This window comes from Mytilus trossulus, chromosome 5, assembly GCF_036588685.1.
Source record: "Mytilus trossulus isolate FHL-02 chromosome 5, PNRI_Mtr1.1.1.hap1, whole genome shotgun sequence".
NCBI classification, from domain to species: Eukaryota; Metazoa; Mollusca; class Bivalvia; order Mytilida; family Mytilidae; genus Mytilus; species Mytilus trossulus.
In genome coordinates, this window is record NC_086377.1 from 16,407,033 (window position 1) to 16,434,470 (window position 27,438).

Below are 27,438 nucleotides of genomic sequence, written 5' to 3' on the forward strand. Positions count from 1 at the left end.
TGCAAATTAGGTCACCCTGTACAAAAAAACACCCAATAGATTTTTTTTTAAATACAAGCATTTTGAAGGTCTATACCTAAGCATTGTTTAAGCATAATATGAACATACATTTCTTACCTCATTTATTGTCTGTACTGTATACGGATAATTGAAGTAAAGTGGAAAAATTTGGAAAATTGACTTAAAATACCATTTAATAGATAAAATGTCATAAATTAGTAATTAAAATTGATGAAAAATGTATGGGAAAAGGGAGTTTGTTCTGTCAGTCTTTCTAAATAAACAAAACCTCATCATGGACCTGCCAAAAAAAAAAAATGCCATTTGGGTATTAGTCTGTCCGTAAGTCAATCTGTTCAGATCAGGTTCTGGTTGTAACATTTTTGTCGTTTTATGTAGGCTATTGATATATGGTATAAGGGTATCTCAACTCCAAAGGATGTGTAACTACCATGATAAGTGACTTTTGACCTTGAACTGTGACCTCAAGGTCAATTTAATGATTTTCTTTTTCTAGAACTGTAACTTTTGTCTTTTGATGTAGACTTCACTGCTGCTTTTGATATTTTGTATGAATGTAAATCAATTCATGAAGATATGTCATGCACCATAGTGCCCATAGTATTGTTGACCTTGAACAGAGACTTCAAGGTGAAAATGATTTCCATATAGACAAATTTTTGTTTGCAGGTCTTTAAGTGACAAAAACTTTGCACACATGATAATGCTATGACTACAACACACTTGTAAAATTCAAAGTATTGATAACAGGATGAAGGTATTGGACAGACCCAAAAAGTAACTACACATTCAACTTATCACTGTCAGGGTGTTGTATTGGCCAATTAAGAATAATGAAGTCATTTAAGTATTTTCTGTAAAAAAATATTCGACCTTAAATGTTACAAGTACCAGCAATTAGGAAGTAGTTTTCAGACAGAACAAAAAGTGATAACATTACAACAGACAACTCATGATTGTTGGTTCTCACTTCTATAGATTGAATGTAATAAATAAATTAATTTCTCCAAAGGCAACAATGGTTGCCTTTTTTCAAGATACAGAATCAATCCTCCCTATATATTTCTCCTTATTCTAAATAGGGACTATGTTGCGAATACTTAGATGCTTTCCCTTTTGGGGCCCTAACCAAACGCTGAAAAGATACAGTGCAAATGAAACATCTGTTTTACACTAATCAGAGATCAGTAAGGGGCCCAAGATATGTTAACTGGTTTTTAGTTAGAAGTATAAACTAAACAAACACAGGTTTGGGACAAAGAACCACAGTTTAATATTTTCTTTGCATATCAATAAAGCATTACATGTAAACATAATTACAAACAAAGCAAATTCCAGTTGAAAATCTGTGGTACTCCTAACACAAAATACATAATAACTGAGTTCTAATAATAAAAAAATAACATGCACTCATATGAACCCGATTAGTCGTAATCTCAATTCTGAATACCATGTTTTGTTCATAAAATGGTTGTGCCAATACAATCTGGTCACCTATAGATGTAATACCACCATTGATTTTCCTAAACAGTCCTTGTTAAATTTGCACTTTTCAAAGAATTGTACAGAATTTTATTTTTTTTCAAATAAAATATACTTTCTTTGACACATTTTGTGTGTTAATGTGCCTGTTCTAACTCGGGAGCCTGTAATTCAGTGGTTGACGTTTGTTTATGTGTTACATGTACACATTGGTTTCTCAATTGTTTTTGTACATAAACTAGACTGTCAGTTTTCCCCCATTGAATTGTATTACATTGACATTTCGGGGCCTTTTTATAGCTGATCTTGTGGTATGGAATTTGCTCATTGTTGAAAGTGGTACAGTGACATATAGTTGTTATTTTGTGTGTCATTTTGTTCTCTTGTGGAAAGTTGTGGCATTGGCAATAATACCACATTTTTTTTTCCATATTTAGCATGAGTAAGGTTGTGTCCTGTCCAGCACTAGTACTATAGAAAAAGATGACACTGTACATTATACATTGCATGTAAGAAACTAACCATCACTGAATATTAACCAATAAAATTTTCCTACGCAACTGAATGTAACTTTCTATGATTTGGTGGTACATGTGTGTTACATCAATAACAAGTTATTCCTCAATACATGTAAAATATTTAGTAAAACATGTGACTGTTTTGGCATTAAAACCATGCTCTAACAAAATAGATTTGAGGCCATTTTCACTGTCTCTGTTAAATGCTAACTGTAGATGTTTCAGACAAAGTCCACTGTGTGCTAATCTTCTTGCTGTAAGCTTGGTGATGCGTGAGGCCCTTATCAAGGGAATGTAGGAATCTGTTAGCAAAGCTGAATTGAATGGAAAAACATCCTTTTCTGAATATTCAAAGTGCGCAAGAAGTTGAAATAGACTTGTGACATCAGCACATGCATTGTGAGCATCATATTCTACGCCAAGTAATTTTGTGACCAATGTTTGTTGTTTATGATTTCCAATGTCTTTAGTTTTGAATTTCCTTCTTGCCAATTTTATTGTATCAATGCACCCATAAATATGTAACATGAATTCTGAAAGAAGACTGTGCTGACGTAGTTTGTTCATCAATATGGGAATGTCAAACGAAGCAATGTTGTGACCGAAAAGAATTGGTTTCTTCTTTTTGCTTATAAACTCAATAAATTCCAGGAGTACAATCTGAATGTCTCTGCTTTTAACTGGTTTACCATGATGGTACATCTGATCACAAGAAAAATCAAAAGTCAATTCTGTTATTTCTGATGATTTGGGTGAAATAACTTCCCTAGGTGATACATACTCATTAAAAACAGTGGTTCCATCAAATGCTGCCAGCTGAGTTATATCAGACTTCCTGGATAATCCTGGAACAAAAATAAACAAATATTGCATTAATAATTAAAAGAGTATCCATCCCGATATGTGAGATGACTTGTTCCATATATCAAGTTTGGTTAAATTCTGCTTTAAATACTGTTTTTGTCATATTAATTTTTTTAATTTAAGCGGCAGCAAGTTTTAAATGGTGGACTCTTTAAATACATATGGCTTCTTGAAAAGTGCATCCAAATTTATTGGAGTCAAATTTCTAGATTACAAGAAAAAATGTTTCAATTTCAGCAGGTTCTAATTTTAGCAGTTCACCCTATTTTCACATGAACATTATATTGCGATTTCATTTTCATTTAACTTAATTATATCTGTCAAGTTCCTCATGAATAAAGCAAAATTTAAATCAAAGCCTATAGTGTATGCTGTTAAACTGTAATCCATGTAAATTTTATTTTTCATGATGTAAGGGACTTAACTCCCAACAAACATCAGTAATATATCACTTTATTCCAAGATACTGTGGATTCATTAATATTCGTTGGATACCAATTTTCGTGGAATTCGTGGGTACTGGTGAATAGCATATTTTGAATACATGTAGGTTTTGTATACAGTGATTGATAAAACCACGAAAATAAATGATTCCACAGTAAGCATTGAAGCATTCCCAATACAATGGACGTTTACTTCGCTTTATATTATGTCACTTTCATCTATTTCACTGAATTACAATTACATTGTAAGCTTATTTCACTTACTAACAATAGCAATGTAAGTTTAAAGGTCATGGTAACTTTATTCCAGGCATAAATATTTGATTAAAGAATCACTAATAAAGTCATGCAAGTAGGCAAATCATGTATCTTGTGTTTCATTATTTTAGCCTGATATGTGTGATTCAATTTGTTTGTTTACACTTACCTGTTGTTTCTAAATCAAAAACTACTACTGATTCTTCTCCTCCAAACTTCATCTTCGATGGAATAGTTTCTGTGTCAATATGTTCTTGCACTTCTATTTCTCCTCCATAGGTGTCTCCCTCTTTTACTGATTCTCGCTGATTATCTTTCAATTTCTTGGACTAGAAACAATATAAAAAAAATTTAAGAACAATTATGGAAGAAGTGATTCAGATCTATGCAAATGCACAGTGGGATCTTTAGAACAATTGCTATTTTATGTTGAAACATTTAATGTCTCCTTCCAATCAAAATTATGAGCCAGAGAATTCTCCATCTGTGGGTTTTCAACTAAAATGAAGACTTCTGGCTTAGTTTGATAAAATTTGGCCCAGTAGTTTCAGAGGAAAAGATTTTTGTAGAAAATTACAAAAATTTACGAAAAATTGGTAAAAAATGACTATAAAGGTCAATAACTCCTTAAGGGGTCAACTGACCATTTTGGTCATGTTAACTTTTTTGTAGATACTTTGCTGAATATTAGGATGTTTACCGTTTATCTCTATCTATAATAATATTCAAAATAATAACCAAAAACTGCAAAATTTTCTTAAAATTACCAATTTAGTGGCAGCAACCCAACAACAGGTTCTCCAAGTCATCTGAAAATGTCAGGGCAGATAGATGTTGACCTGATAAACAATTGTACCCACACTAGATTTGCTCTAGATGCTTTGGTTTCAGAGATATAACCCCAAATCTACATTTTACCCCTATTTTCTATTATTAGTAATGGCAGCCATCTTGGTTGGTTGGCAGGGTCACCAGACACATGTTTTTAACAAGATACCCCCATGATGATTGTGGCAAAGTTTGGTTAAATTTGACCCAGTAGTTTCAGAGGAGAAAATTTTTGTAAAAGTTAACAGACGACAACAACAGACAAATGACGCAAAGTGAAAAGAAAGGCTCACTAGGCCCTTCAGACCAGTCACCAAAAAAAGGCTTACCTTTATTGTGAGTCTTTTTCTTTTGAAATTAGTAGTTGACTGTGTTTTCCTAATCAGTTTACGCCTTCGATCCTTTCGAATTCCATGAAGTATGGTCAAATGTCCAGGAGAGAGTAGAGACTTCTTATTCACCTGAAAAGAATGAAGACATTGCATGTAATGTATTAAATTGATCTATTTTGAATGATTCATTTACTTTAAAGATATAAAATTTAGAATGTAGAGAAAAAAGTACAGAAGAAAAAAAGATATCTAAAAAAAATATAATTATAGAATAACTACACATCAATTCACCAATGTATACATGTAGTGTGTGAGTTAATTATCAGTGTTGTTTGGTCATGAGTTAAATATTTTTCTCTATTTGAATTTTTGTATTAGTAACTCTTTTATTACACTGGCATATGACATTTTTTCTTCTGAAAATAAGGTACAAGATGTAAGGAACTATAGATATCTTTCATTATTTGTTTTGATCCAACGTCATGACAAAACCTACAGTTGTATGGTGTCAGGGGAGTGAAATAACAACATTTATACACAGAATTATACAACTTTTTAAACTTTCCTTTTCTCTTTTTACTTTCTCTCCTCTTTTTACCGTTATGAAAGCTAGTATTATATTCTATAAACTGTTTGCTTTATATGCATGTCCATTATATTATACTATTATTGTAATTTTATATTGTATTATGGAAATGACTTCATAAGTATGATTTACTTGTGTCTAATCCATTTTGCTTTAATTAAGCAAATAAAATAAGTTTAAACTAAACATACATAATAAAGCCCCTGAATACATTTACCTTGCTTAACCAACCATAGCCTTCATTCTTTTGCATCACAGCTGAAGACACCCTAGCTTTTAATGATTTAGTTCCTCCATAAAACCTGAAAAAATCCCATAAATAAATGTTCCACATACAAACAAAATAGTTTATGCTCCACAAAAATAAAACACATAAATATGTCTCTCTGTTGCAGCTAGTCCTGGAAAATGACAGTTAGTGGATCGTAACTGTCGGGCATATGCATATAATGGTAAAGGAACTAAGATGAGCTTAAATTCAGAACTATCACCATCACAGTCTTCAACATCAATGACATTGACATGATTTTACAAAAAAAATATTCATGTTTTCCATTTTTTTTGACAAAGTTAGACATTAAACACTCCAGATTGCATTGAAATCACAGTTACCACACATTATTGGAATACCAGAGAGTGTGTCACTGATAATTTTTATGTGTCTCACAAAAAGTTTTGTTTAAAACTGGAATTGTTTTACTTTGAAATTTTAAATTAAAACATTGAAGGTAAGGAAAATTTGTGCAAACAAAGACTCCTATTTCATTTTTTAAACAGTTGCAGAGATTTTGACCATAATCAAAAGAAATCCTTAAGTAGTGTAAGGCATACCTGTTTTTTTGGGGCAAAACTAGCAACACTGTTGTTGAAACTTTCGTTTGACTGTGTTGATCCTAGATTTAACAGCCTATCTGCTCTTTCAATATAACTTTGTGCCAACTTGTCCAGCTCTTCCCTCAGCTTGTCTCCAGAAAGGGCTTTCCCATTGGGTAAATGTTTGAATCTGTAATATTTATAAACAAACAGAAAATGAGATTGCACTGCCACTGGGTTTTTTTCTACACTAATAGCAGAATTGTAAAATTGTTATTCAGTCTAATGATCTTTTTTGTTCTGAACGCATCTACATGTTACTGTAGTAAATATTAATATGACATGTGATCAAATGTGAAAAATTAAATCCTTATCATTAAAGTTTATTTTCAATTCACACTGTACTTTAATTAGAAGAAAGAAGGTTTGAAAGTTATCAGATGGGCTAAGACAAAGATGGATGCATGATTAATACATAATGATGACAATAGCTCACACAGCCCTACAATTGTTTTAATTTAACATATACTTTACTGAACTCTAGGAATTAAGAACTTGTTAAAAAAATATTGCAGCATTGAAACATTAAATGATCACTTCATCAGACCAGGGATCAATGTCATGGTATAAATTACCTAAATTTAGTTGGATCTTTAACATATGTACACCAAGTTGGACTGCACTGTTCATGGTGTCCAAAAATATGTGGCACTATAGTGGCGAGTTCTGTCTTCATTGATTGTTTACTATTTTGGTGTTTAGAAATAGTATACATAAAACACCTCACTATGTAGGGAATGACTTTTGCTGATTTTAACTGTTTGTAGTTTTTTAACAGACCATATAGACGTTTGGACAGATTTTTCTTCACATGTGTTTTGTCATCTTTTTTAATAATTGATCGAGGCAGTCTTGATTGGGTTGTAGCATCATTATCCGCATGTAAAGTCCCAACCGTATATCTATCAGCAAGCCTTTGGATCATTGAACATGCCATGTCTGGCTCCATACCTTTGCTTGATCCTGCAATACAAAATAAAAATTAAATTGTATGTACTGCAATTGACGAAACAAATTGACAATTAACACAAAGATTCAAATAAATTATACTATACGTGTGTATAGTCTGCTGGTCCTGGTGTGAGTTTACGATTATGTTCAAATTACTGTCTCTAGATATTTAACATTGATATTAAACGTATATTTTTTTTTTAAATCCCGTTCGATGAATTTGGTTTTGATCGCAAATAGGCCTCAAAATTGAACTGTAATTAAAGTTCAATTTTGAGTCCTATTTGCGACCAAAACCAAATTCATCGAACGGGATTTAAAAAAAAAATTATACGTTTAATATCAATGTTATATTGTAGGACACACACATTACTCGTACAGTGTAGGATAACACAGACTCATGATAGAGGTTCATTTTCCCATGGGCTCTTTCTTAAGAGAGAGAATTATATCTTTTATAGACTGAGTGGGGTTAAAATTTACGGATATTGATAAAATTATAAAATGTGTTTAAATCGGTTTTAGTATTTATCGACATGTGCAGATTTCCGATACTTGAGCGATGTTTACAATGGTTGTTTGTTGTACACAATGACAGTATTGTAGCTGATCGGATACAGGCTTTAGTTTTCTTTTGAACAGGAAAAAGGAAAAGGTTGAATATTAAGCGAGGTGCAAAATAACCATAGTCGTAAACCGATACATACAATTTTATAAAATGCTGTGAGCAATTATAAACAAATAATTCAGTCTTTAACAATGACACACACCACATACCGTAAACAATTAGTCGACTATTACAGACCTTACATTGAAAATATAAAACAAGTCAATTGAGAAAACTAACAATATAATTTTTAACCAAACAATAAAAAAAAAAATATATAACAGACGTGAACTAATGAAATTCAAGTTACTACAGGCTCATTAATAATGTTAATTTGCCAATCAAATCGTCCGTTCATATATTTGAAAGTTTCTATGTTGGTAAACCAACAATACCTCACATGTGCAAGTAAATGATGTTTATTCCTTTTTATAAACAAACAATATAAAAGAATTCAAATACAGCCGAATGTGGGATCGTGTGTGTAGGAACAAAACCTATAGAAAAATTACACAATAACGTGAGTTCATGAAAAGCCGATTGGCATTTTATATAAAACAACTGTGAATATCTTGTCAAATTCTGCATGATACTATGAGTCTGTTTACATAAATAAAGGTTAAAAACCTAAGCGTCAGTAAAAAGTCGTTAATCATCGAAATGCGCATGTATTGCATTCAAATTGTCCTGAATAATGTCATTGTGTACATATTTATGCTTTATTTTCAGATGCTTTCAGTATTTATGCGACAGTTCTGTAATAAAAAATATTCGGTGTACTTTTTGAACTACATTTCATTTGAAATAAAGCTATGTTTTAAAAGAGAGGCGCAAGATATTAAATGGACACTCAAACGCTAAGTCAAAATAAAAAAGAAAATAATTACTGCTTAATGTTTGTCTTTGATGCAAATAATTACATAACCATATAAAATGACCGATATTGTGTCAACACTGTCTTCAATAGCAAGGAAGAGCGCCGAGCAACATTGGGATTGTATTGATAAGTGAAAATAGTTCAAACTCAGTTTATTGTATGTTTTGTTTACTCATTGGTATACAATTTCATCAAAGATTACTTGACCTTTGGAATAAACCGAAGCACCTTTAAATTGGCATTCACTTTATATTTCAGTTTTTACTGGTAATCTGTAAGTAGAAGACATATGTTTTATAGTTTCTATGAAATTTTTGGACAATTTGTTTACAATACAGGATGATTTACAGTTTCATATAGTGCATACATGCATATATATAAACATATTTATATTGTTGAAGACGACTTATTTTAACCATTAAGTGTCTTTTGTTTATTGGTGTTGTCAGGATAGTTTCTTATTGGTATATACACTACAATTTTGAATAAGACATGTTACAGCATTGAAACATTAAAACTCAAGTAAACACATTAAAAATTTTATTGTTTTGTGACTTAAAGAAAAAAATAGTCAAGATATTTTAGCGTTCTCCACCATGTCCGCCATTTCAACAATTTCAACTACCACCATTTCCTCCATGACCTCCATGCTGACCGTTTCCTCCATGTCCACCATTCCAACGACCACCATTTCCTCCACGACACCCATGCTGACCGCTTCCTCCATTTCCACCATTCCAACGACCACCATTTCCTCCACGACCTCCATGCTGACCGCTTCCTCCATTTCCACCATTCCAACGACCACCATTTCCTCCACGACCTCCATGCTGACCGCTTCCTCCATTTCCACCATTCCAACGACCACCATTTCCTCCACGACCTCCATGCCGACCGCTTCCTCCATTTCCACCATTCCAACGACCACCATTTCCTCCACGACCTCCATTTCCATTATTCCTAGTATCACCATTCACACCATTCCGTCCATTCGAACCATTTCCTTCATTCCCACCGTTTTCACCAATCGAACCATTTTCTCCATTCCCACCATTCAAACTATCCCCATTCACACCAATCCGACCATTTGCCCCATTGCCACCATTCAATGTATCACCATTAACACCATTCAAGGTATCATCATGTCCACCATGTCGACCATTTTCACCATTACCACCATTGAAAGTACCACCATTTTCACCATTTCCATTATATGAACCATGTCCACCATTCCAACCATTCCAAGTGCCACCGTTTCCACTATTTCGACCGTTTCCTCTATTCCCTCCATTCCACGTACCAACATTTCCGCTATGTCCAGTTCCTATATTCCAAGCAGGTTTAGAATAGTTTCATGAAAAAGAACATGTATCATAATGTATTATAATGACGAGTCAAATTGATTCTATGGAAATACTTATAATAAAAATAGTTAAGCTAGGAGTATCAAGTATTTTTACGGAGCGCCATCTTTACAAAACCTTCAAAAACCAGATGGAGTTCTTTAATTTCATGTTCAGATATTTGGTGATTTCCTGTTTAACAACAGCTTACGTGCAAACGAGTCCTTCCGTCAAATCTTTTCCTAGTTAACCTACTAACTTATTTGAAGGATAATACTTATAATAATAATGATATTAGTATTAACAAAATCAATCAACGGAACAAGTGAAAAAAGTTTTATTCAAACAACGTTTTTATTATCAATACAAAACATGAACACGTGATACTTAAGAATTGAATGCTTCTTTTTGTAACTTCATTGGGGTGTAAAAGCGTTGACCGAAGTTCATTTTGTATGAAGCGCGGAAGCGCTTCTTTCTAAAAATGTGCGTACGGTTAACGCTTTTACATCCCTATGAAGTTACAAAAAGAAGCATTCAATACTTATAATTCTCTTATGGTTGGGGCCTGTTATCTATTTCTCGCATGAATAGATAATTCTCGTATCACACTGTCCGGAGTGTGATACGAAAAAGTGATACGAGAAAAATGCGTTAATTTGATTGGCCAACGAAACCTCCTGAAACGATATTGCGGCATTTTCATTGGCTATTCTTTAGGTCATTGTTGACAGGTAAAGGTCACAATGATGTTCATTTCCTCCATTGCAAAGGAGATAAGCGATTTCTTCAATAATATAGAAAATACGCACACTTCTCACCTTATTATATATTCTTATTCAAATATTATTACATTCTGAAGCGTACAAAATGTTTAAAAAAGTCTTATGTTGAAGATTGACGACGAACAGGACATATGACGTCACAATGCAGTTATGTTCAAGCGACTGGGTCGACGTTTCGCGGATTTTTTTTATTAAGCACAAAAAGCATGTTTACCATAAGAGAAATAGGTTTCACAACTCGGGAGAATTAGATATCGTTTGATATCAACTCTCTTTATTTAATTTAAATAGTAATAACAAACTCGCCACAGGCTCGTTTATTATTATATTGAAATTAAATAACTCGAGTTGATATCAAGCGATATCTAATTCTCACTCGTTATGAAACCTATAATTACATTGTTTAGCTAGGATCATGAAAACACGAATTATATCCTTTATTTTTATTTTATTCACCTGCGCACTTTTTTGTGGGACCTCGTGTTATCATGAATGAAAAGTTTTATTGAGTAATGCAATTGCTTAAGGAATAACACGTGATGTGCAGTTAGCCAATCAAAATAACGTAATATAGTGAAACATACATATAATGTAAATATTAGTAAACAAAAGCTCCTCAGTATAATAAAATAAATATGAAATATGACTTCTAAGATGATGTGAACTTTATTAAATATACTTACGCCTATTCCTAGTCCCAAAAACTGATACAACTAGACATACGACTGAGATGATATAAAGCTTCATTTCTTCTTTGACAGAGGAGTACTGATGTGTAATAATATTGACGAGGACATACACACACGGATATACGTAAGACAACGTGATGTGTTTTAATTCATATGAATAGTTTATGTCAGTCATGTGGAGGTTTCCGATCCTATCACTAAATGATTTTTTGTAGGTTGCACAATAAAAAGAAACTAAGGGTTCGGGGTGTCTCATAGCTTAATATGATTGAAAACATTTTCTCACAACCTTATAAAACAAGATGTCATAATAAGATAAGCGATTCTTTTTTTCTCACAACCATATAATACAAAATGTCATAATAAAATAAGGATCTATCTCCGGAATGAGAGTGGATGTACACATGATCGCCAATAAATACCCATTGCCAGTCTTGGTCTTTTGTTAAGGTCCAACTCAATCAATACGTACTCGGTAATTGGTTCTGGTGGTACTTTCTGGTTAGGCTTACAAACAATCTGGCATATACGACAGGATTTGCAGAATGGTGAAACATGAGTCTGTGCCAGAAGAAATAAGCGTTTCTCGTTTTTTATATAGAATAGACTGTTGGTTTTCCCGTTTGAACGGGTTTACACTTGCAATTTGAAGGGACCCTTTATACCTTGCTGTTCGGTGTGAGCGAAAGCTCCGTGTTGAAAGCCGTACTTTGACCTAATGGTATACTTTTATAAGTTGTGGTTTGGATGGAGAGTTGTCTCATTGGCATTCATACCTCATCTTCTTATTTCTATATATACAGTTATTAATTTCATTTAATGTACTTTGGTGCAAATCTATATATAAAACAAAAGACACTAGTCTTGTAGAACCTGGAATACTGTCTTCAATTCGATCTTTCTATTACACGAAAATCAGGTTGACAGATAACATGAAGCGATTCACATATTCTACTCATTCATAGTCTGGTTTCGTGCCTCTGTTGCGCGCGCACGGTTATGGTCCAATTACTGTTTACATCACAGTTCAATTTGGGCTCCAGCGTTTCAGTCCTACTGATGTCATTCAAAAACAAATTTATCGATTGGGATGGAAAGAAATAATACTTTTATGTTCAATGATAAACTGCAAGATACACACAATATTCGTAGAGTGTGGGATAAAATAGAAGTTCATTTTCCCGCGAGGTCTTACTTGTGAGAGAGAGAAAGATATCTTTTATTGTTTCAGTGGAGATGAAATAATACGGATATGGATAAGGTACTGGGATGTGTTTCAATTGGTTTTAATATTTCTCGGCATGGGCAGATTTCCGATACTTAGCGATGTTTATAATGTTTTTTTGTGTTGTACACATGACTGCTCAACTTTATGTAACAATGCAACAGCGTGTGCAATATCAGGATCAAACAATGATTTGAGGTATTTATTAATTTCGTGCCAAATTTCATTGAAAGTTGAAAAAAAAATTATTAAAAGGAAGACATAGATAACTGGATAATATTGGCTCGGCCTTTAAGGTAAAATTTTACATAAACATATAAAATGTGCGATATTGGGTCAAAATCGTCTTCAATTACCAAAGTAGAGCTGCGAGTAACATTTCAGTTGTATGAGTATGTGAAAATAATTCAAACCCAAGTTAAACTATCACTTACAATAATATCTTTCACTCTATAAAGGAAATCGAGGAAAGCATGATAGGAAATTCAAGCCCCGGAATATTTTTTCAACAGGGATCTATTTACTCTGTATGCAGGTGCTACTGGAATGTTGCTACAAAGAAAAGAATAATTCACAATAGGGACGCTAAAATCATCTCTTTTGTCGTAAAGTTTAGTTTTTTAGCCGACTTTCATTGTCAATTTCGTGATATTAGTCAAGTAATGAGTCAGCTAGAGGTATAGGGGGAGAGTTGAGATCTTATAAACATGTTGAACCCCGCCCTTATTTTGCGCCTGTCCCAAGTCAGGAGCCTCTGGCCTTTGTTTGTCTTATATTATTTTTTATTTTAGTTTCGTGTGTACAATTTTGAGTTTAGTATTGCGTTCATTATCACTGAACTAGTATATATATTTGTTTAGGGGCCAGCTGAAGGACGCCTCCGGGTGCGGGAATTTCTCACTGCATTGAAGACCTGTTGGTGACCTTCTGCTGTTGTCTGTTCTATGGTCGGGTTGTTGTCTCTTAGACACATTCCCCATTTCCATTCTCAATTTTATTAAATGTATCTATTCAACATAGTCACCACGTTTTGAATTATTTAGTAGAAAGCAAAGTTAAACGATAACGCTAACAGTTTTTCTTTCTTCCTAAGAAGTGCCTGTATGAAGTCGGCCTCATCTGAACAAGGAACAAATCGGCAAGAAAAGGAGCACAGTTTTGCCCATGGAAGTTCCGATTGTTTGTTGCAAAACACGCCTTCCTAACGTTCAAATACGCTGTCAATCAAGAAAGCAAGCATTTTGGCAGTTTCAGAGAAATTTTTGATTGAATCATAGTAATTTTGTACAAATTAGGATTCATCCCTCTTTAAGACAAGATACTTGTATATACGTTGACCATCGTTTTTTATTACCAACTCTTTCATTTTATCATTTAGTTTAGAATGGGGAATACTTGTGTAACGCGTAGAAAAGATTACATGACCTCTGGAATAGACCATGCGATATGAAGAAACTCAGTTAATATGTAATTTCTTTCAGTTTTTAATGGTTAATTGTAAGTTAATGGCAGATTTTGAAAAGTTTCTGTGAAATTTTTGGAGTCAACTTGTTTTAAATTCTGGATGATTTACAGTTTGGTTTAATGTATATAAATGTATATTGTTGAAGACGGTATATACACCATTAAATGTTCGCTTGTTTATCTGTGTTGCCAGGTACTGTCTTATTGGTATATTTACCACTCTCCAATATTCAATAAAATCATGTTAGAGAATTAAACAAGAGAATCACATGCGAACACAGATTTATTGATTTGTTTTTGTGCTACATAATTCAGAAGGAATATTCAAATATTTAGTCACATGTTCATTTGACATTAGTCCGAATCTCAGTCACTTATATTTTAGCGTTTCCTTCCATTTCCTCCATTTCCACCATTCCAACGACCACCGTTTCCTCCACTACCTCCATACCGACCGCTTCCTCCATTCCCACCATCCCAACGACCACCATTTCCACCACTGCCTCCATACCGACCGTTTCCTCCATTTCCACCATCCCAAGTACCACCGTTTCCACCATTCCGACCGTTTCCTCCATTCCCGCCGTTCCAAGTTCCACCGTTTCCGCCATTTCCAATTCTGGGCTTCCAAGTAGGTTGAGGCTTTGGTTCTGGAAAATGAAACACGTCATAATTAAATTATTGGGTCAAAAGTAATCACTTCTTGAGAAATCAAAATTATCAAAATCTGTTTTAAGAGACCACTTAAGAGAGAGAAAAAAAGTGGTCTCTTAAGACAGGTGGACTTTAAAAACAGATTCAATTTATTAACTCAAGAGGGATCTAAAGTTAATGGTCCTTCAACACAGGTTTTTGCTTTATACAGTTGATCTCTTAAGCATGTTTGAATGTTACAATATAAATGCTAACGGTATCAAGTATTATATGAAGCAGCATTCATACTAAGCAGTCTTAAAGACGTGAGGAATTATTCAATCTAAGTTCAGACGTAGTGGTAAAGTAATAAACACAGCATTTTAAGGAGTTCTTCAATGAAATCTTTACTGACACAAAGGATGCTACTAATAATAGGTTTATATCTTGAAATATTTTTAAAAATCACCACAGAGAAACGACTTCAAACTGTATCTTTGACAAACCTGATCAATTCAGTTTAATATGTGAACTTCTCACCGAAACACTTCTTTAATATAGCCATGCGAATTAACACTTAGTAAATCAGTCATATAATTGAATAGGTCAGGTTCGGTACTTGAAAGACAAAACGACATAAACAGTCAACAACACTATAAGACGTGGAAATATAAAAAAGAAGATGTGGTATTATTGCCAATGAGACAACTATCCACAAAAAAACAAAATGACACAAACATTAACAACTATAGGTAACCGTACGGCCTTCAACAATGAGCAAAGCCCATACCGCATAGTCAGCTATAAAAGGCCCCGATAAGACAATGTAAAACAATTCAAACGAGAAAACTAACAGCCTTATTAATGTAAAAAAATGAACGAAAAACAAATATGTAACACATAAACGAACGACAACCACTGAATTACAGGCTCCTGAAACATGTCCTTAGTTAGGACTAATCGAGACACACATTTATATTGTTATATTGATTATCACATTTTATAAAACGTAAAATAAAACTGGCGTATGTTATACTTTTTGGATTTTAAAACTCTAAATTCATCGGAATAAAAAAAGTACGCTTTATTAGCAACTGAATAAGAATAAAAGTTAGACAAACTGCTTTTAAAATAAAACATTTGAAAAAATAATTACTGATGGACATGTATTAATTAAATTTAATAGCCATTTACCAGATCTGTTCCAGGAAAGCTTTTCAATAAAAACTTCAGAGTTTAATGATATAGAAAAATAAGATTTTAGAAATCATGTGTACAACATAGATGATAATTAATATACATGTACTTACTCCTATACCAAGTTCCAGAAACTGCTACAACCAGACATACGACTAAGATGATAGAAAGCTTCATTTTCCTCGTAAGTTTTACTTTGTGAGAGGAGTACAGATGTTTTATAGTCTTGATGAGGACATACAAACAAGGATATAAGTAAGGTCACAGGATTTATTTTACTTGATAAGTAAAATGTATGTCCGTCACTGGCAGATATCCGATACTTGAGCACAATGATTGTTTTGTAGGTTGTACAAATAGACGGAATGATCGCTGAATAAGTACAACCTTCTATTATATTTTTTTACGCATAAGGAAAAAGTAAATTAAACAGAAAGGAAATTCGTAAATGTCAATGGTTTAGAGTATCTTATAGTTTCTTATACTTGAAAACTTATACAGGAAACAAACTCAACATAGCTACCAGGTTCAACATTTTGAACGTTAGAATTGCCTTATGTAAAAAAAAATCTCACTTTTTCTCAAATCCATTTCATACAAGATGTCATCATCAAATAAGGCATTATCTAAAATGAAACAAGTTATTGCCAAACAATTGATAACTTTTAGTATTTATTATACTTAAATAATATAATGGTTTGTCATTTTAATAAACATTTTTAAAGGTAAGATTAAATTCATATGAAAATTAAATTTAGAAAAAAAAACAGACAGACCGATAAAATGATAGACAACTTCATTTCAACTAAATTTCTTAACTTTGAATCGATTTTTTTCAACTGTCCACCAAAGTTCAAATGAAATGGATGTTTGCCATTATAAGCATCTATACGGCCTTCTACAATGAGAAACAATCAATACCGTATAATTATCAGCTTTATAAGCAAAGACGGTTTATATCAAAATAACTATTTAATTGAAGTACCTATACTAGTATACGTTATATATGTTATCTGACTTAGGCCGTGTTCACATTGACCTAAACTCATTGTTGAGTAAGTGAAATGCACACGTTAACTAAACAATATAACGTTTTCATTGATAAAACTCTATGTTAATATGGAGTTAAAATTATGATTTGTCTACATGCAGTCAATAGTCAATGTAGGTCTTGTGTGGGTTAAGTGTTAATAAAATAAGGTATTTAGAACATAAATTTTACTATGTATATTTAAAGACCAAACTTGTTTGAATGATATTTATATTTATAATTTTAATAAAAAAAAAAATAATAAAGTTGTTTACATAATTATTTGTCTATACTTGATATATTGCTTTATTATAAAAATAAAAAAAATCGGTAGCTATAGTATTTCCCTTTTCATGACTCAATCATCATCATTGGCGAACACATAATTTATTAGAAAATGTCTTCCCAAAACAACTGGACGTACAAAGAAATATTTGCCACTGGTCGTTACCCAGTCGCCAATTCACTTATACATACATTACTAAAGAGAGTGTGCAGTAAATTGTATTGTTTAGTTAGTATTTCAGTTACAGTAAAATTTAAAATAAAAGAAAGCATTATTGTGCAATGAACGATTTGTTATTTTAAAGCCGAAGTCGTAGTTGTTAAGGAGTATCTGCATGGGATTATTTGTTCATTGCTCGTAGTTTATTGTGTAATTGTGCAACACGTCGACCGCTAAATAGCAAACAATTGTGAAATTGTTATCACTCCTTTGGCTTTTCTTAAAATGACTCCATAAAGGAGCAACTATCTTCAAGGGGAGTGTTATGGTTTTTTTCTGAGTCAGATTTTTTCTCGCGCAAATGCTTTAATTAGTTTTCCAATCAATATTTGACACGGTAAGGCATGGGAAAAAAGTGTGTCCTGTGCTTGACCAGAATATTCATTTTTTTTTGGTCAATATCGGAACAGAATATTTTTCGAGGGAAAAACGATACCCTTTTGTTTTGGAGTCAAATGGTCGTTTCCTAACTTCTACAATTGTTGTTCAAGAAATTTGAATTCGATTGTACGGGGCGCCGAATGGGACTCGTGTGGTTTTGTACAAAATTCAATTCTGTCATAACAAAATCATTTTTGTCTTACAAAAATTTGTGCTACAGACTTGTTTTGTGAGAACTTCAATTTTGTGATGACAAAATTCATTTGTGTAGACAAAATTCATTTTTGTCATGACAAAATTCATTTTTGTCATGACAAAATTCATTTTTGTAGACAAAATTCATATTTGTCATGACAAAAGTCAATTTTGTCTAAAAGGTATGCAAATATACACATATTTGCATACAAAATTGACTTTTGTTACCTGATATGGAAATTAAATCACAAAAGTCAATTGTGTGAGGTAAGATTTAATTTTGTGAGACAAAATTAACTTTTGTGAGACAAAATTGACTTTTGTGAGACAAAATTGACTTTTGTGAGACAAAATTCAATTTTGTTGAGACAAAAGTCAATTTTGTTAATTTTGTTGAGACAAAAGTCAATTTTGTCAATTTTATTGAGACAAAAATCAATTTTGTCAATTTTGTTGAGACAAAAATCAATTTTGTTGAGACAAAAGTCAATTTTGTTAATTTTGTTGAGACAAAAGTCAATTTTGTCAATTTTGTTGAGACAAAAGTCAATTTTGTCAATTTTGTTGAGACAAAAGTCAATTTTGTGACGACAAAATTCATTTTTGTGACGACAAAATTCAATTTTGTAACGACAAAATTCAATTTTGTAACAACAAAATTGACTTTTATGAGACAAAATTGACTTTTGTGAGACAAAAATCAATTTTGTTAATTTTGTTGAGACAAAAGTCAATTTTGTCAATTTTGTTGAGACAAAAATCAATTTTGTCAATTTTGTTGAGACAAAATTCAATTTTGTCAATTTTGTTGAGACAAAATTCAATTTTGTCAATTTTGTTGAGACAAAATTCAATTTTGTCTCACATTGGTCAATTTTGTCTCACAAAAGTCAATTTTGTCAATTTTGTTGATCACATTGGTCAATTTTGTCTCACAAAAGTCAATTTTGTCAATTTTGTCTCACAAAAGTCGATTTTGTGTAACAAAAGTCGATTTTGTATGCAAATTAGTTCACAGAAACCAAACTAAACTAATTTGAATACAAAATTGACTTTTGTCGCCCAATTTTCAAATTAGGTAACAAAAGTCAAGTCTGTGTAACAAAAATGAATTTTGTCATGACAAAAGTGACTTTTGTCCGCTGATAGATAATTTTGTATGACAAAATTTTAAATTTGTAGTATGATACAAATTTTGTTAAACTGAACTCATTTTTGTTAAACAAAAGTCACTTTTGTCCGTACAAAATTGGATTTTGAGTACAAAACCACAAGAGTCCCATTCGGCGCCCCGTAGATTGTATGTAATTACATTTAAATGACATATTGTAAACAAGCGTGAACAAATCTGATGTACAGGTTAGTAAATGGTCATCACTGATGAGTCTTATATAGACGAAACGCGCGTCTTGCGTATTAAATTATAATCCTAGTACCTATGATAAATATTATGAAACTAGGTGTATAGATTGGAACAAATTTACTTTGAAACCAGTGTACATTACATTAAAAGAGGGACAAAAGATACCAAAGGGACAGTCAAATCATAAATCTAAAATAAACTGACAACACCATGGCTAACCATGAAAACGCAAACAGACAAACAACAGCAAACATGACACAACAAAGAAAACCAAAGAACAAGCTACATGAACCCCACCAAAAACTAGGGGTAATCTCAGGTGCCCCAGAAGGGTAAACAGATCCTGCTCCACACGTGGCAGCCGTCGTGTTGCTCATGTGATAACAAATCAGGTAAATCGTCTAAATCGGTAAGTCACATTCATGAAAGGGAAGGGGATTGTAGTTTCGACGTAGGGAACATATCCGATTTTAAACTAATTGAAATCATGTTTTTACAGTACACGGCGTTTGCTGTTAACACTGCCTTATATACAGTAATTATCTTTATTTAATGTACTTTGTTGCAAACTTAAATATAAAACAAACTGTACTAGTCCTGTAAAATTGGTAATACTGCATCCATAGCAAAATGGAGCAACGAATAATGTTTAATTGATTAACCAATTAAAACGTGTATCCTGCAATTGACGAAAACCATGTTAACAGTTAGCACAAAGACTATATAAACTATACTACACGTGAGTATAGTTCGGTGATTCTGGTGTGAGTAAACGGTTACGTTCAAATTGCTGTCTATATTAAAGTTCAGTTTTGAATCATATTTGCGATAAGCGTTAAATTCATGTCGGTATCATTCGAAACCAAATTCATCGATCAGGATTTAAAACAAACTATACTTTTAATATCAATGTTAAATTGCAGGACACACACAATACTCGTACAGTGCAAGATAACATAGACTCATGATAGAGGTTCATTTTCCCATGGGCTTTTTCTCAAGAGAGAGAAATATATCTTTTATAGACTGAGTGGGGTTAAAATTTACGGATATTGATAAAATTATAAAATGTGTTTAAATTGGTTTTAGTATGTATCGACATGTGCAGATTTCCGATACTTGAGCGATGTTTACAATGGTTGTTTGTTGTACACAATGATAGAAATTGTAGCTGATTGGATACTAGCTTAAGTTTTCTTTTGAACAGGAAAAAGGAAAAGGTTGAATATTAATTGACGTGCAAAATAACCATAGTCGTAAACCGATGCATATAATTTCATAAAATTCTGTAAGCAATTATAGACAATAATTTAGTCTTCAACAATGACAAAAACCACATACGGTAAAACAAGTACTTGACAATCACAGACCTTACATTGAAATTATAAAACAAGTCAATTGAGAAAACTAACGATATAATTTTTAATAGAACAATCAACAAAAATATATATAACAGACCTGAACTAACAACATCCACTGAACTACAGGCTCCTGTATTGATACTAGGTTAATACATCCACTAAACTAAAAGCTCCTGTATTGATACTATGTTAACTAATCCACTTAACTACAGGCTCCTGTATTGAATTTTATTCAAGAAAACTCACAAAGAGCATAAAATGAACAATATAAATGCATATGTACATAAATATTGAGAAAGAGTTATAGCTGACAAAGAGATCTAATATACACATAAAAAGGAAATATTATATTAAATGATATGATAAATATCAAGGGAGACAACCCTGTTCGTATGTAAATACTCTATTAAGTTACCATATCCATACAACAAATAAATATATATATATATGACAGAACACTAAGATGATAATTTTTCTGTTGCTTTGCTATCAGTTTTGTAAAATATACTCAAACTTAGAAATCTAGATATATTTCTACTTACATTGGCATGTTCATTACTCATAAGCCAAATAAATTTGTTATCTGTGTTCAGTTTTGAACTATTCTTATTATAGCAAATGTCTACATAGGTTTGCCTAATAGTAAAATATTTTTGGCAATCTAATAAAATGTGTTTTTCATCTTCTACTTCACAAGAGGAACAGTTCTTACATGTTCTGTCATTAACAGGTGTTTTTGGTATTGTATATCTACCATTTTTACATTTTTCATCATTTTCGTTACAAATATTAACAAGATAATTTTCAAATTTGAAAATGTTTTTGAAAGTTCTATATGTTCTCAGTTTCTCACTGGTTTGAAGTTGTTGAAACCATCTAGATTCAAACTTACTTTTAGTAGATTTTATTATCCTTTGGATATCACCATTTTTCATCGAAACATGTAATTGAGTTAATTCTGACTCATTAGAGTTGAACATATTAAATTTCTTGAGAATATTTTTTATTGAGCTTAACCAGCAATTTTGATTATTTTCAATCATGAGTAAATTCTCTGCAAGTGCATGAGATAAAAGTTTATCACCTGTTTTATCATTTTCAAGTCTAGTCCAATATTTTAACATAGACGAAACAATATCAATATAAATTGGATATCGACCTAATTCACCATACAAGGCCAGTTTGCTTGTCTTTTTATTAACTGATAAAATAAGCATGTATTAATACTATGTTAATTTGCCAATCAAATCGTCCGTTCATATATTTGACAGTATATCTATATTGGTAAACCAACAATACTTCACATGTGCAAATAAATGAAGCTTATTTGTTCTCATATACAAACAATATAAAAGAATTAAAATACAGCCGAATGTGGGGACGTGTGTGTAGGAACAAAACCTATAGAAAAATTACACAATAACGTGAGTTCATGAAAAGCCGATTGGCATTTTATAAAAAAACCTGTGAATATCTTGTCAAATTCTGCATGATACTATGAGTCTGTTTGCTTTCTGCAGATAAGTCATATTAAATATCCTTTATTAAATATACTTTGTTATTTGCAGTATACCTCATTGTCAAATGTTGGAGAGCTTAATTGCTTTGTTTTTTATTGGGTTCTTTTTATATTGTATTTTTTTTATATTGACATTTCTCCGCACAAACTACTAATGCCTCATGTTTGTCTTTTTAAAGTAAAGATACACTTACCGGGTGCACTTGAGTCAATTTCAACATAGTATTCATTGAATAATAATACATTGCTATTATTCTATTTTATTATTTTTATTTTTATAACACTTGTTATATATATCTTATTGTGTGTGTATTGCATATGTTATTGTTTATAATAATATTGTCTGTATCATATGCCCTCCTGGGGCCCTAATTTTGAAAATAAAAATATTCTATTCTATTCTATTCTATTCATACATAAACATGATAAAGGTTAAAAACCTAAGCGTCAGTAAAAAGTCGTTAATCATCGAAATGCGCATGTATTGCTTTGAAATTGTCCTGAATAAAGTCATTGTGTACATAAGCGTGATGTGATGAGCTATTCAATTTACATTCCCAAAATAATTTCCCAATATCAGGTGAAGTCAAACTTTTAATATCTAAAGAAGATTTTTGCTTCTTGTCGTGATCGTACACGTATCGTAGAAGTTCACGTTAAGACATGATTGAAGACGTTTGGTTAATTTCCATTCAGTTCAGTTCACACTGTAGCTAATTTACAAACGTTGCTTTATTTTCAGATGCTTTCAGTATTTATGCGACAGTTCTGTGTTAAAAAATATTCGGTGTACTTTTTGAACTACATTTCATTTGAACTAAAGCTATGTTTTAAAAGAGAGGCGCAAGATATTAAATGGACACTTAAACGCTAAGTCAAAATAAAAAAGAAAATAATTACTGCTTAATGTTTGTCTTTGATGCAAATGTTTACATAACCATATAAAATGACCGATATTGTGTCAACACTGTCTTCAATAGCAAAGCAGAGCGCCGAGCAACATTGGGATTGTATTGATAAGTGAAAATAGTTCAAACTCAGTTTAATGTATGTTTTGTTTACTCATTGGTATACAATTTCATCAAAGATTACTTGACCTTTGGAATAAACCGAAGCACCTTTAAATTGGCATTCACTTTTTATTTCAGTTTTTACTGGTAATCTATAAGTTGAAGACAGATGTTTTATAGTTTCTATGAAATTTTTGGACAATTTGTTTACAATACAGGATGATTTACAGTTTCATATAGTGCATACATGCATATATATATACATATTTATATTGTTGAAGACGACTTATTTTAACCATTAAGTGTCTTTTGTTTATTGGTGCTGTCAGGATAGTTTCTTATTGGTATATACACTACAATTTAGAATAAGACATGTTACAGCATTGAAACATTAAAACTCAAGTAAACACATTAAAAATTTTATTGTTTTGTGACTTAAAGAAAAAAATAGTCAATATATTTTAGCGTTCTCCAACATGTCCGCCATTTTTAACCATTTCAACTACCACCATTTCCTCCATGACCTCCATGCTGACCGTTTCCTCCATGTCCACCATTCAAACGACCACCATTTCCTCCACGACCCCCATGCTGACCGCTTCCTCCATTTCCACCATTCCAACGACCACCATTTCCTCCACGACCTCCATGCTGACCGCTTCCTCCATTTCCACCATTCCAACGACCCCCATTTCCTCCACGACCTCCATGCTGACCGCTTCCTCCATTTCCACCATTCCGACGACCACCATTTTCTTCACCGCCTCCGTTCTGACTGCTTCCTCCTTTTCCACCATTAAAACGACCACCATTTCCTCCACGACCTCCACGACCTCCATGCTGACCGCTTCCTCCATTTCCACCATTCCAACGACCACCATTTCCTCCACGACCTCCATGCTGACCGCTGCTTCCATTTCCACCATTCCAACGACCACCATTTCCTCCACGACCTCCATGCCGACCGCTTCCTCCATTTCCACCATTCCAACGACCACCATTTCCTCCACGACCTCCATTTCCATTATTCCTAGTATCACCATTCACACCATTCCGACCATTTCCTCCATTCCGTCCATTCGAACCATTTCCTTCATTCCCACCGTTTTCACCAATCGAACCATTTTCTCCATTCCCACCATTCAAACTATCCCCATTCACACCAATCCGACCATTTGCCCCATTGCCACCATTCAATGTATCACCATTAACACCATTCAAGGTATCATCATGTCCACCATGTCGACCATTTTCACCATTACCACCATTGAAAGTACCACCATTTTCACCATTCCCATTATATGAACCGTGTCCACCATTCCAACCATTCCAAGTGCCACCGTTTCCACTATTTCGACCGTTTCCTCTATTCCCTCCATTCCACGTACCAACATTTCCGCTATGTCCAGTTCCTATATTCCAAGCAGGTTTAGAATAGTTTCATGAAAAAGAACATGTATCATAATGTATTATAATGACGAGTCAAATTGATTCTATGGAAATACTTTATAATTAAAATAGTTAAGCTAGGAGTATCAAGTATTTTTACGGAGCGCCATCTTAACAAAACCTTCTAAAAACCAGATGGAGTTCTTTAATTTCATGTTCAGATATTTGGTGATTTCCTGTTTAACAACAGCTTACGTGCAAACGAGTCCTTCCGTCAAATCTTTTCCGAGTTAACCTACTAACTTATTTGAAGGATAATACTTATAATAGAAGTCCATTTCATGTCTTAATATTTCAAACTAAAGAAGACGGACCACTTTAAGATGGTTCTATGAGAAACATTACTAATACACTTTCCTATTTCATCTCTCATCTATTATTAGTAATATATCTAGGTCACAATAGCATGCAATTTGTATATCTCATTTGGTAGTTTGCGCATGTGCATGTTACGAACTGTATGAACTATATTATTATCATTATATAACTGGGAAAGCGTTTTGAAAATTTCAAAAGACTTCTACAATAATGCTATGCAATAGTAATAAAAAAAAAGCTGTCAAAGAACTTAATACTATGAAGTTTCATAACATTTGGTTAAAGCAAACAAAATAAAGTTAGAGAACGGAAACCACTTTTGAAAGATGGACAAGGATAACACTTAATGCACCCTCCGTATGGCAGGGAATTGCAAAATGAAGAATTTGTGGCGGTCAATATTTAGCATACAAAAAATTAATATTATATGCACAGCAAGTGTAAATAGCGATTTTGTTTCCATATGTTGAAAACAAACATCTCGTAGCATGCTGTTTGTTTTTGCTTTAAATGCTGACTTGCAGCTGAGCTACATGTGACCGATAGATTTGTACTCCTCGTCAACCAAATTATGCTGAGGTATCTCTTACTCTGTCAAAAGTGTGTTAAACAAAAACATCGAACGTTAAATTCAAAAAGGAAAGGTCAATTAGGTCAACGCTTTTAAACCCCAATGAAGTTACAAAAAGAAGCATTCAATTCTTAAGTATTCATGTTTTGTATTGATAATAAAAACGTTGTTTGAATTAATCTTTTTTCACTTGTTCCGTTGATTGATTTTGTTAATACTAAGGGAGCCACCATTTGATTTTTATGAAGGGGCTAGGATGAAATTTGAAAAAAATAGGCAGGACAGGAGTTTTGAGTAAAAAAAAAGGCAGGATGAGACACTTGCAAAAAACAAAAGTCAGGACGTCAATTTAGGTAAAAAAAAGTCAGGATAAACTAAAAAAAAAAGGCAGGACCGAACAGAGTGAAAAATAAAAAGGCAGGACAGAGATTACATTTAAAAAAAAGGCAGGACAAAATTTTTCATCCTAGCCCCCCCCCCCCCCCCTAAAAATCAAATGGTGGCTCCCTTAGTATTAACAAAATCAATCAACGGAACAAGTGAAAAAAGTTTTATTCAAACAACGTTTTTATTATCAATACAAAACATGAACACGTGATACTTAAGAATTCTTTTTGTAACTTCATTGGGGTGTAAAAGCGTTGACCGAAGTTCATTTTGTATGAAGCGCAGAAGCGCTTCTTTCTAAAAATGTGCGTACGGTTAACGCTTTTACATCCCTATGAAGTTACAAAAAGAAGCATTCAATACTTATAATTACATTGTTTAGCTAGGATCATGAAAACACGAATTATATCCTTTATTTTTATTTTATTCACCTGCGCACTTTTTTGTGGGACCTCGTGTTATCATGAATGAAAGGTTTTATTGAGTAATGCAATTGCTTAAGGAATAACACGTGATGTGCAGTTAGCCAATCAAAATAACGTAATATAGTGAAACATACATATAATGTAAATATTAGCAAACAAAAGCTCCTCAGTATAATAAAATAAATATGAAATATGACTTCTAAGATGATGTGAACTTTATTAAATATACTTACGCCTATTCCTAGTCCCAAAAACTGATACAACTAGACATACGACTGAGATGATATAAAGCTTCATTTCTTCTTTGATAGAGGAGTACTGATGTGTAATAATATTGACGAGGACATACACACACGGATATACGTAAGACAACGTGATGTGTTTTAATTCATATGAATAGTTTATGTCAGTCATGTGGAGGTTTCCGATCCTATCACAAAATGATTTTTTGTAGGTTGCACAATAAAAAGAAACTAAGGGTTCGGGGTGTCTCATAGCTTAATATGATTGAAAACATTTTCTCACAACCTTATAAAACAAGATGTCATAATAAGATAAGCGATTCTTTTTTTCTCACAACCATATAATACAAAATGTCATAATAAAATAAGGATCTATCTCCGGAATGAGAGTGGATGTACACAGGATCGCCAATAAATACCCATTGCCAGTCTTGGTCTTTTGTTAAGGTCCAACTCAATCAATACGTACTCGGAAATTAGTAATTGGTTCTGGTGGTACTTTCTGGTTAGGCTTACAAACAATCTGGCATATACGACAGGATTTGCAGTATTGTGAAACATGAGTCTGTGCCAGAAGAAATAAGTGTTTCTCGTTTTTTATATAGATTAGACTGTTGGTTTTCCCGTTTAAACGGGTTTACACTAGCAATTTGAAGGGGCCCTTCACTGTTCGGTGTGAGCCAAAGCTCCTAGTTGAAGACCGTAC

At 32.8% G+C, this 27,438-nt stretch overlaps 4 protein-coding genes across 5 annotated transcripts; all 4 read right to left on the reverse strand.

Moving 5' to 3' along the window:
- Window positions 1-1,613: 1,613 nt before the first annotated feature.
- On the reverse strand, window positions 1,614-6,984 carry LOC134718592 (protein PML-like). 2 transcript variants are annotated; one of them, XM_063581218.1, is made up of 6 exons: window positions 6,781-6,984; window positions 6,164-6,335; window positions 5,550-5,634; window positions 4,744-4,875; window positions 3,756-3,915; window positions 1,614-2,866 (listed from the first exon to the last, which is right to left on the reverse strand). In XM_063581218.1, the coding sequence occupies exons 3-6, from the start codon at window positions 5,583-5,585 to the stop codon at window positions 2,118-2,120; spliced, it is 1,077 nt and encodes a 358-aa protein (XP_063437288.1). In that variant the 5' UTR covers window positions 5,586-5,634; window positions 6,164-6,335; window positions 6,781-6,984; the 3' UTR covers window positions 1,614-2,117. The 2 variants fall into 2 exon arrangements, with proteins under 2 accessions (XP_063437288.1, XP_063437289.1); XM_063581219.1 differs by having other exon boundaries at window positions 6,164-6,984.
- A 2,182-nt stretch (window positions 6,985-9,166) lies between these two features.
- LOC134718595 (N66 matrix protein-like) lies at window positions 9,167-11,555 on the reverse strand. The gene is made up of 2 exons (XM_063581223.1): window positions 11,452-11,555; window positions 9,167-9,964 (listed from the first exon to the last, which is right to left on the reverse strand). Exons 1-2 carry the CDS (start codon window positions 11,513-11,515, stop codon window positions 9,258-9,260), a joined length of 771 nt encoding a protein of 256 aa, XP_063437293.1. The 5' UTR covers window positions 11,516-11,555; the 3' UTR covers window positions 9,167-9,257.
- Window positions 11,556-14,411: 2,856 nt separating this feature from the next.
- Window positions 14,412-16,315, reverse strand: LOC134718596 (glycine, alanine and asparagine-rich protein-like). The gene is made up of 2 exons (XM_063581224.1): window positions 16,090-16,315; window positions 14,412-14,796 (listed from the first exon to the last, which is right to left on the reverse strand). Exons 1-2 carry the CDS (start codon window positions 16,151-16,153, stop codon window positions 14,528-14,530), a joined length of 333 nt encoding a protein of 110 aa, XP_063437294.1. The 5' UTR covers window positions 16,154-16,315; the 3' UTR covers window positions 14,412-14,527.
- Window positions 16,316-23,745: 7,430 nt separating this feature from the next.
- LOC134718597 (uncharacterized PE-PGRS family protein PE_PGRS20-like) lies at window positions 23,746-26,882 on the reverse strand. Its single transcript, XM_063581225.1, has 2 exons — window positions 26,724-26,882; window positions 23,746-24,752 (listed from the first exon to the last, which is right to left on the reverse strand). Exons 1-2 carry the CDS (start codon window positions 26,785-26,787, stop codon window positions 23,839-23,841), a joined length of 978 nt encoding a protein of 325 aa, XP_063437295.1. The 5' UTR covers window positions 26,788-26,882; the 3' UTR covers window positions 23,746-23,838.
- Window positions 26,883-27,438: the final 556 nt, after the last annotated feature.

Bases quoted from the DNA above. Each gene is read 5' to 3' on its own strand.
- LOC134718596 (XM_063581224.1), bottom strand. From the start codon at position 16,153: ATGAAGCTTTCTATCATCTTAGTCGTATGTCTGGTTGTAGCAGTTTCT. The intron at 14,797-16,089 runs GTAAGTACATGT...TTCATTTTCCAG, and splicing joins TTCTGGAACTTGGTATAGGA to AACCAAAGCCTCAACCTACT.
- LOC134718595 (XM_063581223.1), bottom strand. From the start codon at position 11,515: ATGAAGCTTTATATCATCTCAGTCGTATGTCTAGTTGTATCAGTTTTT. The intron at 9,965-11,451 runs GTAAGTATATTT...CTTGGAATATAG, and splicing joins TTTTGGGACTAGGAATAGGC to GAACTGGACATAGCGGAAAT.
- LOC134718592 (XM_063581218.1), bottom strand. From the start codon at position 5,585: ATGCAAAAGAATGAAGGCTATGGTTGGTTAAGCAAG. The intron at 4,876-5,549 runs GTAAATGTATTC...CATTCTTTTCAG, and splicing joins GCTATGGTTGGTTAAGCAAG to GTGAATAAGAAGTCTCTACT. The intron at 2,867-3,755 runs GTAAGTGTAAAC...TTTTTGTTCCAG, and splicing joins TTTTGATTTAGAAACAACAG to GATTATCCAGGAAGTCTGAT.
- LOC134718597 (XM_063581225.1), bottom strand. From the start codon at position 26,787: ATGAAGCTTTATATCATCTCAGTCGTATGTCTAGTTGTATCAGTTTTT. The intron at 24,753-26,723 runs GTAAGTATATTT...CTTGGAATATAG, and splicing joins TTTTGGGACTAGGAATAGGC to GAACTGGACATAGCGGAAAT.